This window comes from Corapipo altera, unplaced genomic scaffold, assembly GCF_003945725.1.
Source record: "Corapipo altera isolate COAL_440 unplaced genomic scaffold, ASM394572v1 68, whole genome shotgun sequence".
Lineage (NCBI taxonomy): Eukaryota > Metazoa > Chordata > Aves > Passeriformes > Pipridae > Corapipo > Corapipo altera.
In genome coordinates, this window is record NW_020884919.1 from 6,789,661 (window position 1) to 6,802,510 (window position 12,850).

The 12,850-nt window shown below is 38.3% G+C and overlaps 1 protein-coding gene across 1 annotated transcript in view; it reads left to right on the forward strand.

Annotated features, from left to right (window-relative positions):
- Positions 1-12,850, forward strand: part of TMEM163 (transmembrane protein 163) — a 94,178-nt gene that overhangs the window by 51,096 nt on the left and 30,232 nt on the right. The window contains exons 3-4 of the mRNA XM_027656252.1: positions 5,014-5,057; positions 6,201-6,292. Of these exons, the coding sequence (XP_027512053.1) occupies positions 5,014-5,057; positions 6,201-6,292 (136 nt within the window). The remainder of the gene's footprint in view (positions 1-5,013; positions 5,058-6,200; positions 6,293-12,850) is intronic.

Here is a 12,850-nt window from a genome sequence, read left to right on the forward strand (position 1 = left end):
GAAAGACAAGGAAAGAAAAATATTCTTGGACAGCTTTAAAACTTCCTATATCAAAATTTGTTACCTCACTGAATCTGCAAAAATTTTTAGGATGCCTTGAGGATTTTTTTTGTTATGGAAGAAGCAAAGTATATTGTTATTTAACATTAGAGTCATTTATGTCAAGGATCTCAGACTTTAAAAAAAAAAAAAAACAAAGGAAAAAGTAAAGCTGTTTAATAGTTTTGGTGGGATTGTACTTTCTGTTTGAAGGAAGAGAATAATAAATCCTAGGTTTCTCAACTTTGTTACTTTTGTACACATATGTAATCCAGAAATTCCATCTCTGCTTGTAGTCCAGGCGACAGTAGAGAGACTGGAAGATACAGGTCCTGCTCTGAAGTGTGTAGAATTTGTACAGAAAACAAATTCAGAAATTAAAAACCACAAGGCTCAAGAAGAGTGGGTTCTTGACCTCATAGTCATGGCCCAGGCAGAAGCAGAGCTGAGGACGTAATGTCTAGCTCTTTAGAGTCTTGTGCACTGAGTTCCCACTGCGTCTTCCCTAAGGATTTAAGTCTCCTGGTACTCCCCTGCAGGTCATTCTGCACAGTGTTGCTATGACACCTTTCAGACAGGTGGAAAATGAACCCTCTTAGGGACTTCTTTACAAACTGGTCATAAATTCTAATAAGATGAAGATCCAGGTTTGATATACATTATATTTAAGTTTCCACTTGGTAGATACACACATAATGGTCTGATGGTACTGCACAGAAATAAGGGTCTTTACCATGTTGAAGCAATTATAAACTAGGAAAATGAGCTGAAGATTTTGTATAGGTAGGGTTGGTACAGTTTTACCAAGTGACTTTGGAGTAGAAATGTGGATCCAGGAACATGACGCTGATGGATAGCTCTGGATCTCCTCATGTAGATTAGGTATCTGGCAGACTTGTGTCTGAGATGTTGGATGTGGGGCAGCCATTTGTAACTGCTGTGCTGATTGCAGAAATCCTCAAATTTTGCTCTACTAGAATTTTGAAGAAGGGAGAAGGTACCTGGGAAAAGGCATGTGTGCCTGTTGGTCCTGGTCAGTAGCATTTTTTACAAGTATTAACAGTATCACACGTCTGTTCTTTGCCTTAAGTTGTTGTGAGGGAATTTTAGAAAATACCACTTGTTTGGTTTTCTCTGCTTGGAATGGATTTATTTTGAAATACTTATTGTAATGTTTGTTTTTGATGTTTTACCAACAGTAGACAATGAAAACAGACTGGATTTCAGTTTCACTTCTGATCCAGCACAGCTTCTAGTTCCTGTTGCTCATGACTCTGTACAACCTTCAAGATATGTGTGGTTATATAGAGAGAGATAAACCCAACATTTTCAGCAGTGTTCAAATTACCTGTCTGATTTCTGCTGAGTGCAGATCATGTGCTTTTGAAGCCATGGTATTTTATTTGCTGACATCCAAGAGTGCCTTTCAAAAAAACTAATTTCAAAGCAGACATGATGCAGTGATTGTCCCATCTAGAGGGGCTTCTTAAAAATAGTTTTTTCCTTTCTAAGTATGTAAGAGGAGATTTTTGTGACCAGTGTAAGAGCTGTTTGTATGTACCATCTCTCATTTGTAGTCAGACTCATCCCAGGGGTGAGACGACTGGAAGCAGAGTTAATTTTCTGTCCTGTCTGTTGCCTCCTACCTTTATGCAAAAAGGTGCCAGGGTGCTCTCCCAATGCAGAGAAGCAAATGAGAGGCCCAGAGTCTCTGCAAGGTCCTGTCTTTCCAGAAACACATCTTAGAAGGATTAAACCTGACAAAGGATGGTGGGAGACTAGATGACTGAGGAGTTAAATTGGAACTAATTTGTTGGGTTAGGGCCCTACTTACATGATTTTTCTGAGGCCCATGAAGTGAATAAAACCATTATTTTGTTGAGGGTAGAATGTGTGGAAAATGGGGTATTTTTCTTTATTTGGAATCACTTTGTAAGGGGTGAAGGAATTACATCAAAATCTGACCAATTTGTTGGCAGACTTCACAAACTGCTATTGCTGTGTAGGTGGAGGCAGTGGTAGATTTGTGGCTTACTGTGCTGGCTCTATTTTTAGTTTCTGATTGCTTGCAAGTTCTGTTTACAAATGTCAGGAAAATGCATTAGGATTATCTGCTTTATTGTAGAGGTAATAAAATGTTGTCCAATTTAACCAATAAACCAGCTAAAAGCAGGGTCCTGCTGTCATGGCAGTGGAGCTGCTAAATGTACACAGTGGCCTCACAGGATTTTTAAACTGCCTGCTCTGTTCTTTCCTCATTACTTGTTTCCCACCATTGTACTGATTCAATAGGGAGATTAGGAATCTTTGGGGTTTTTCTTACAGCACGTGCTTCTCTGGGAATAGCTGTAAATGCATATTGAGAAGAAGGAAGGGGAGAGATGAGCCAAAGCTGTATGGACCATTCCTGCAGAGTCACAAATTGCTCCTGAAGTCAGCAGGGATACTGGAGTCATAAGGACCATGGATTACTCCTTTGCCCAGGGATCTCAAATCTTTGGCTGCCAAGAAGTACTTCCCTAGAAGTCCTTTCAGCTTCAGTGGCTGCAGTGGGAGTCAGTCATTCTTAGTGTGGTCAGTCTGTGGCAATCTTCTTGGTTGATACCCTATAAGCCAATATTGCAGATGTTCTCACTGCCATAGAGCCTGGATCCATGGACAAACATCCCATTTAACCTGGGGTGACTTACTGGTGAGCTTTGTGACTGTACTTGTCAGCTAGAAGTGTTAATGTGCTGAAGTCAGGGCTGAAGGTGCTTTAATGTAGTTATTTGACTCTGAAAGAAAAAAAAAAGGGTTGTTTATGTAAATAAATAATACATATAAAAAAAAAATCTTTCCAGTCATTAAATTAATGGTAATTGCTACCTTTATTATGACCTTTTACCACTACAAGTTAGCGTTGTAGGGTGCCAGTCTGAGCTGTAGTCACTAGTTAGCAAAAAGGTTGAGTAGACTTGTGACACTGTTAGTTAATACTTTTTTTCATTAATGTTTTGGAAAGCTCAGGTCAAACAGATTGTGTCTTAGTGCTGGGGTAGAATACATAAAATAAAGACCTAAGGACTTTGCGTTTTAAATACAACAAATATGTCCCCTAAAGCATACATAAGGTGTGGCTCTCTGTATGCAGTTCATCACCCAGAGAAATTACAAATTCATTTTTAAAGGAGCCACAAAGTTTGCTCGTTTTAAGGCAGGATCTGAGTTAGGAAAGAAACTGGCAATTTAGTGAAAACTGAGGAGTTATTCTACTACAAGGGCAGGCTAGAAACAGAAGTAGGAGTAAAAGTGTTGCTTTGAACTGCATCATATGCAAGCAGTAATGACAGGAACATTGCAAGTTTGTATGTACCTGTGAATGCCCTTTTTTTTAAAATGCAAGTTCTGCAGTTTTTGAAACGGTACCTCTAAGGAGGCAGACAGGGAAAATTTGATAGGTATTATATTATTATGCAGTGAAGTGTTGAAATTTGCAGATGGATCACTTCAAGCTCTTGCCTGGCAAGTCTGACCAAGAAATATAGCCTCTTTTTTCACCTAGGAGATGAAGTGTGGGACATTATGATTTAAAAATGAGAGGGAGACGTAAATCTACACTAACTGTTTCAATAGTCTTCAACTTTGAGAAAACCAGAATCTGGAAAAGAACTTGATGACTTTTCTTTTTTGTTTGGCCAACTGTAATGATAAAGTCCAAATATTTGTGACATGTGGCATAGTTGTGGCCACAGCTAGGTCTTAGATCCATAACAAAAGGATTATTTTTCCCAAGATTTTATTTTCTGTTTATCCAGATAAGTGCCACAGAAATGCAACTTGCTGTTACTGAAAAGAACAGCCAAACCATAGCATCTCTGTTCTGCCAAGCTGTTCTAATGAATACTGGAAAACTGAAAATCAGATATTGTGTTTGTCAGCCTAAGATTTACAAAGTCACTGATGAGTCGTTTTGAGTCTGTTTTGTGGGTTTGTTTGTTTTTTTTTTTTCTTAGTAAGTTAGCTGATATTTGTTCATAAAAAAGAAGTAAAATCAATCCTTTTAGGCTTTATTTCAGACTCTCTGAATATTGGAACTAGAGTGCTGTGAATTTTCTTCAGGGAGCACAGGTTCAGGTAGTCCTTCTATAAAACACAGCAAGAAGCTGGAGCTGCTCAGTGTTTGAGAGCTTGGCATAGCCGGGCTGTCAGCCTGGGAGAGTTGCAGTTTGATGAAGTCCCAGGTGATGGCCTCTTACCTTGCTGCCTCCTTCTTCCCTGGTATTCCTCTGGGCTCCAGAAGTATTTTTCTTGCACAGCATCTCCTAGAATTGGAAAGTGTGGGGGGATGGAATTAGGATGCATGGAGTAAAATTATAAAAATAGTATTTTTTTCCTAGATGTTAGACCATTTTTAGAGTCTTGTTTATTTTTTAGAGGTAGTATTCAGTCAAAATCAGACCTGGTCAATTTTCCTACTAATGCTTTTTTCTTTGGAAATCACTGATTTGATGGGATTTGAAGCATTTCCTGGGGCTGTGTGAATTGCCCTTAGGCTTTTTGTCAAAAAGATGGCACTCAAGAAGTCTCCATGGACCTGCATAGTTTTCTGTCACCCAGTTCAGGGAACGTGAAGCTCCTGGCTGGAGCAAGGAGCACCTTGAGACATGTACAGTTTTCTGAGAGCTTGAAATGTTTTTACTCCAGTCTGCATCTAAAACACAGTATGTTTTATAAAAATATCTGAATGCTATTCTAAGATCTGCTCCATTACAGTTTTGCAAGAAAGAAAAGCATCCTTCAAGTGACCTGACCATTTCCTGCAGCACAAGGCCTTTCTTGTAGACATTTTGAACTGTTGGTCAGGTTGTTCTAGTGGGAACTGGGTGAAACTAAGCCTATGTGTTGAAACAAGTTTGGTAGATCTTGAATGAGTGAAGAAGAAAGGATACAAAAAAAATTTAAAGTGATTCTAAATAATTTTTTTTTTTTCAGCTGTCTCCGTAATGAGATACAGTGCATCCTCCTTTGGATTTGCTGTAAGTAGAAGATACATTTAAATATTCTCTATCCTTTTTTTTTTTAATGGGCTTTCCCTAAACATGAAATACTGTATTTTTTCTTATGGTAATTTCATGGCAAGTTCATGGTAATTTCATGTGCAAAGTCAACAATGGATTAGGAAAAGTATTGTTGAAGTCAAACATTGGGAAGGATGGTAAAGATGTTTGCATTATACTTTTTCAGTTTCTGCCCACTAAGTCTTATGTTGGAGTTAATATCAACGCTTGTATCTCATCATTGATAGATATTGTCCACCAGATATTTTTTCTTCTACAAAATCTCTCGCTTTTTTGTTGAACTTGAGCCAAATTCCGAAGTTCCCTTATGAATTTTATGTTACCCTGTTCCTATTGAAGACTATGGTAAGACTGCTATTGACTTTGGAATGACAGCTTTCCTCTTTAGTCCTTGCCATGACTTTCCTGATTAGCAGCAGAGCAAAAAATTCCCAACTACAAGCAATGACTCATATAAAATAATTTGTCTCTTGCTTTCAAATTTGAAGGTTAGACAACTCTAGAAAGCTTGATGTAAGGATGAAAGTTCTTACAGTGGGACAAACCTAATTTTTGGTGTCTTCATTAACTGGAAATACAAATATGGCAATTTTCCTGATGATACAGGATAACATATTCATATAATATGAAATCTGGATACAATGGGATTTTGAAAAAAGTTAGTATTTTCTTGCTTTGAAACAAAACCTTCTATTGCGAGAAATTAGTAACTGCAAGAAAAAGGAACGATGGCCGGGCACTTCTAAACACTTCTTTCTTCCAAATCTTTGCATAAGAAGCATATTAGTATTTTAACTCTTGTTGTGCCACAGTTGCGGATTGTGGTGGCTCTTTTTTATCCCTAATTTCTCTACAAGTAATGAGTTAAAAATAAATAAGTTTTTAATCGCTTGATTGACTTCCTGAGCTCTGAAGTGTATCATTATGCAATAATTCATGGCAAAAATGTGAAGATCAATTCAATAAATGTAAATCCTGCTTTCATTAAAGTGATTTATTTGAAGCCGCTTTGTGCCTGTGCAGCAGGACAGTAAACGCACTGCTCTTAGCACAGGGCACATTTAATGGCCAGCAAAGCCATTGATTCTGTCTCTCTTGCAGTTTGATGCCACCCTGGATGTTTTGTCATCAGCGATAGTTTTGTGGCGATACAGCAACGCAGCCGCTGTGCATTCTGCACACAGGGAGTACATGTAAGTGCACTTCATTATACTTCTGGCTTTGGGAGAGACCTGCAGAGCTTTTGTTGTCAAGCTGTGATGCTACAGACTCCAGAGCTTTGACAAAATGCACTTTGTCATGTCAGCAAGTATTCTTTCCTACTGCCAGCTTACTGTTTGGTCCCAAACACGCAGCCTTTCCTTAGGCAAACCTCCCTGGGGTTGTGATTTTCAGTTTCTTTTTAGCCAAGATAGCAACTTTCATGTCTTTGTGATTTTTTTTTCTCCCTTGCAGCACCTGTATCAAACAAACTGTATTTACAATCTGTAATAGATTTGTAAATCTTTTATTTTGCACCTTACCGCATTATTCTTACTAGAGTATGTTTTTTAAATTGTTGCTTGTATTATATTTTTACCTCCTTAACAAGTTTGAAATGTGAATTCCTTCTCTTTGGATGTAAATCACTTCAACAGTCAGTGATATTATTAGAAGTTGAGATTACAGAACATCTGGTAAGATTGAGTCCATATTAGTGATATGATGGTTGTTGTAACTGCTGTACCAAGAGAGAGAGACACCCCCCTTGTTTTTTGTTTGTTTGTTTGTTTGGGTTTTTTTGTAAGTAAGAGTGTAGCAGTACTTACATGTCTTCTTTATGTTTACTTTGCAAGCACATAGGTTTTTTTTCCATTTTTAATACTTGGTATATATATCCCATGGGAAAAAAGAGCTTACATTTGCAGTGCAATATTGGTCACGGTGGGCACTGTATTCTGCATCACTGTGCAGTATTTCTGTTGGGGATACATGTGGTAGCTGAGAAGACCGGCTTGAGATTGACTCAAGGATTTTTCCATCTAGTGCATAAAGAAAACCTGAAGCTCCTACTCAAATTTTGGGTACAACTGGATAGAGAATTGCAGTACGTTTGTCTGCTTTGGGTTTGCTCTGTGCTACCATTGCTAGCAGCATCCCATCTGGCTTGTTTGAAAACAGTTCAGCTATCCCCTGGACTAGATTACAATTTTACAATAAAGGAGGATAATGTAGGTTTTGTACTGAGACACTTCTAATGGTGTCCCTTCAACAAGAAGGGCAACTTGATAAAACTGAACTTGTACATAACCGGTAGGATCGAAAAAAAAAAAGGCAGACAGAAGGGTCTATAACTCATCTTCATAGTCTTTTTCTAAAAACTAAGAAAAAAATAAGCAGTATTTTTACATGCATTAACTCAAGCTCATGCAACAGCTTGCCAGTGCTGTGAGTTCCTTTCTGGCAGGGCTCCATATAGAACAGTTTGGAATAAAAGGCCATAAAGGACTGATGTGGCATTGATTCATAAAAATAAATTCAGAAATATGTGATTAAAATTAGTCTTCCTGCACAGATTTGGAGATCTTAACAGATATTTCCTGAGTATTTTGCTTTTGTGGGTGTCCACAGAGATTCCTGTCAACATTCAATTAACATATTTTTGAAATCCCCTTCTGTTGAGCTTTTTCAAGTGAACCTTGTAAACTACAGAGAACAAAAATCCCAATATAAAAGAAGAATCAACATATCCCTATGGCTAAAGCAGTAAAGTGAAAAAGCAAAGTAGCAAACATGTTTTCCTTTTTTTCTAATGCTCATTTTTAAATTTTCTTTCATATAATGCCTCTGCTTTATGTAAGGCTAAATTAAATCAATGAATTACTTACCATGCCCATTTAGTTGAAGACAGATAAGATTACATGGTGGGATCAGTACTGAGTGAAAGACTGTTCCCATATGCTGGGAATATGAATCACTGGACAGTCAGTCTGGTTACCTTTCTGTTTTTAGAGTTGACAGGAGAATCATCATAACGCTGACAAGCAAAGAGGGATGATGAGATGGTTGTGTTGCTTAAGGCAATTCTTACTGTGTCAGATTTTTGAGGGAGGCACATTTCTAATTTCCTGTTGTGTTTAATCAATCTCTTGCTTGAAAGGCTGCATGTAATTACTTTTGCTCTAGCTGGGACAATGTTGCAATGACGCCTGCTGGCTGCTTGCTCACCTTATGAATAATCTTTGTATCGCGTGTGCCTGTAACCACACCTGGTCTAACACAGTCCTTGTCTCCTCTGTGCCAGTGCCTCAGTGGACCAGTCTGCTCTCCACTTCTGGTGCAAATTTGTGTAGGTGCTTACGTTGTGCCATGTGTTATTCCTGTCTCTGTGTGCCTGGCCACATTCTGCCTTAGTGCGGGAGCCTGTTTACCAGAGTACGGTGTGCCAGAGTGGCTTTGGTTTAGTTCTCTATTAATAGGTCTGTCTTGATTTAAATAGTACCTTTATCTCTGTATCCTAACAGATCTGAAAATATCCTTAGCTCCGTGGCAAAAGCCAAGTGGAATTGCCAATTAATTTTGTTTTGCAAATTTATAAAAGTTCCTGTTTCATAAACTTGACAGCAAGAGATTGATCCAAAAGCTGTTGAAATCAGTGGAAAGCCTCTCATGGAAAGGCAGAGCTACATTCAGTCCTTACTGCTGGACGTCATTGAGAGAGAACATAAAGACAGACTGAGAAACAAACCCCCAGAAAAAGAGATGGAGAATCCAGCCTGACTCATTCTGTGCAATGAATTAAATACTTAGAATAAAATGCTACCATGTAAAAGGACTGTAGTTTTACTTAAGATGTAGCCATATGGCAGATAGAGATGCAACATTTTATGGGCTGGCACTTCTAACTGTACAAAAATGCTTGCTGTGCCAAGTTCTGCTAAAATGAACCAATGCATTCCCATTTGACTTCAGGGGAATTGGAGTGCTGAAATTATCATGAAAATTTGTCCTGCTGAGTTTAACTCCATTTAATGGTTTTCATTTTTATTAGATTATTTGATTTCTCTCATTTTCTGGGACAAGATGAGAAGGTACTTTTGCTGTGTACATCCTTTCAGTGTCATCCCTTCCCTCCAGGGTGTCAACCACACCACACAGCAAACTGGCTGAGTGTGCCCTCAATCCCACTGTCCATGTCACCAGCAAAGGTGTTAAACAGCACCAGTCCCAGTATCAGCTCCCAGAGAACATCACTAGTCACTGGTCTCCACTTGGACATTGAGCTGTTGACCCCAACTCTTTGAGCACAACCACCCAACCAATTCCTTATCCACTGAGTAGTTCATCCATCAAATCCACCTCTCTCCTGTTCAGAGACAAGAATGCCATGCAGGACAGTGTTTCACTTTGCGCAAGTCCAGGTAGATTGTATCAGTTGCTCTTCGCTCACCTTCCACAACTGTAACCCTGTGGCACAATTTGCCATTAGTGAAGCCATGTTGACTGTCACCAGTCACCTCTTTATTTTCCATGAGCCTTAGTATAGCTTCCAGGAGGAAAAATAACTGGAGAAATAGTTTTTAATCTCAACTAAAGATGAAAATTTATAACTAAAATAAAACTTTTTCAATACCTTATTTTTCTCACGAGAGGAGAAACCAAAAGCAATATACCCTGATGTAGCTGATAAAGCAGAGACCCACCACCTGCATGCTTTAGGCCTAGTGTGGCTTTATGGGGGGAGTTTTGTACAGTGTTGTGATGGAGGTCATCAGTCCAACCCCCTGCTCAAAGCAGAGTTGATTTGTCAGGTTACAGATCTAAATCCAGTCTTCTGGTTTGTGATTTGAACGCTGACTGAGCACTGAGACATTCAAGATGTGCAAAGAAACCCGAATGGTTCCCCATTCCTGTTCTCCATAACCAGTTTACAGATATCTTGAATATTCTGCCTTTAGTAAATCTTTAGTGACATAATAGCTTATTGGGTTGCTGAAGCAAATCTAAATCCTGTTGAAGGAAGGAATTTATTGAAATTGGTGCACTAACAATGGGTTTTCGTGGGCTTAAATAAACCCTGTAAATAACAATAGAAGTAATTTCTTAGTAGAAGATTGGAAAAATGTGTCATGAGATGTTGAACTAGTCACCAGCTATGCAGCCTAAGGGCAACTCTTTGCTTCTGTTAAATTAGGGAATGAAGGACTTGGAAATGTGTTTGAGGAGAAAGTGAGAAACACCATCAAAAAAGGGAGGATGAAGAAAACAGAATAAGAAAATACATGCACAGCCTCATGAAAAAGCTTTAAAGGACAGAGCTTTTGAAGGACAATTGGTTGGAAAAATCTTTTCTGTACAGAGCAACTCAGCACTGAGTGTCTTACTATGCCTGTGGGATCCACTGCTCCTTGGAGTTTTTGGCTACTGAGTTTTTATTGCAAAAACTAACTCAGTACAGCATATTTAACATAGTGATTCTTGACAGTTGCAGCTGGTGTTTGTTATATATTATTTTGTTGATGGTAACGAGTTAAATTCTGTGTTTCCCAGGAACCAGTCTGGCAATATCTTTCTTAACCCAGTGCCAGAGTAAATAAGAAACCTTACTCATAATGAACATTCTGGATCATGCCAAGAGCAGAAAATACACATTGCTTTCACTGTTTTGGTGTGGTTTGTTGTTTTTTTTTTTTGTTTGCATATTTCAGACTCTGGTTATTCATTCCTTACTTACTGTAATAAGAAATATAAATTCTATCGTGGACTAATAATTTTAAACAAATTTGTGATGCTCTAAGTTGCCATGACATAAAACATAATGAATGCAGATATATCCCTTTTTTCTTATATTGTCCAAAACATTGACAGTAATATTAAAAAGACAAGAATTAGACAGACTCTACAGTGTGGCAGACACGGGTGCAGATATCTGTCATACCTCCACCCGCTTCTGAGAAAGCTTTTTGCAAGAAGAAATAGTCATTTTGCAATTAGACATTATCTAAACAAATTGCTATATGTCTCTGATTTAACTTTCATCTCCACACATTACACTTCAGCTGTGGCAGCTGGATTTGATACTGCCAGAATGCTGAACCTATTGGCCAAGTGAAAAATGCCTGCCCTGCGGATTTAAATCATGGGTTCTTAAATTATGGGAAGGATGAATTGGTATTCTCACCTGTTTTGACATTCAGAAGAACACAACTCATAAGAGTTTAATCAAAAAATTTCTAATTTAGTTTGAGCTAAAAGCAATCTCTAAGAAAGACATTTGACTGCTCCTCAGGGATGGAGTAAATAGTAAATATGAATTCCATTCATAATTGGAATGCTGGATGCAACAATTAAGAATCTCTTTCACCCTTCACTGCCCTACCCCTGTGTTTAACAATCTCAATAATAGAGATGTACATCTTATTTCTAAATGGTGTATATGTATATATTTAGCTTTGGTTTATAAACATTGTTGTGATTTTTTCTGTCTGTTGAAAGAAAAACATGGTGATTTAGTGGGGTTTTCATTTTTTAGGCAGCTGGAGAAATACACTGTGGAGACGATATCTATATCCATATCCATATCTATGTCTATATCCATATCCATATCTATGTCTATATCTACATCTGTATCATCTATATCTAATCTCTATCTCTATCTGTATATGGGTTATCCATTACACAGAGATATGTAATGAAGGGAGGAAGGAAGAAAAGAAATTCTGACCTTTTCCTAGGACTTCATGCATTGGGTGTGAAACTTCTGACTATGTAACAGTATGACATGGGAATTAGGATATTTAAAAACATTTTATGAAGGGTACCAATGTTATCAAGAGATTTTTAATAATACCCAATGACTGCAACACCATCAGCGTACTGATCCCTTTCCTCATTTGCTTGCTGGTTTCCTGGTTATGTGTATTTTGTCAGTTATTCTTTCAGAGAGTATGCCTTGCATTCATTATTGATTGTTAGTAGACTTTCCAGGTAAATGGGGCACTGCAGGAAAAAGACATATTAGTGTTTCTAATAATACCGTGAATCAGTGGATGCTTATCAAATGGAAGAATGCAGCTTTGAACAGTTTTTGTTTAATAACCTTACATCTCCTTAGGCATGTGATCCTTGGAGAAAGCCCATTCAGGTGCTTAGAAACCCTTTACCAGTTGCTTAGTTACCTGCTTTCTGGAATTTAGACTTAAGTAAACAGCACTAATAAAATCATCTCCATAACTCTATGCAACTCCAAACTGAATATACCTGAATGAACTGCCCTTTGCTGTGTTCCCTTTGTCTGCATGGGTATGTTATGGATAACTGTTCCTTCAATGCCTTGTTCTCCTGCTCTTTACTTTCTGGTGCAATTCATTTTTGGAAGACAGAGGAAGTCAGATATGTCCATGGTATCCTTCAGTTGCTAGGGAAAAGTGCTTTATGGTTTCATGAAATTATACCTTACTGTTTTGCTCTACATTGTCTCTTTGAACTGCAAATCTACTTTCACTCTATAGTCTCTTGTCCAGTTGCTTTTTGTCTAGTCCAGGGCACTCCAGAAGCTTTCATCCTCTCAGTGATTTTTGCTTTGAGGGTGATCCTCGGAATCACCCTTTCTTACTTTATTTCTGCCCTGTGCAGATTCTGTAAAAAGCCATCAGCATTGTCACCTCCCCTGATGCTGAAGGAATTGGGCACTTTGGGGCTGCTGGGCAAATGTGGGGAGTTACTGGCTGGTGAGCTTCTTTCTTACTGAGAAAACAGGATGCCAGGTGAGA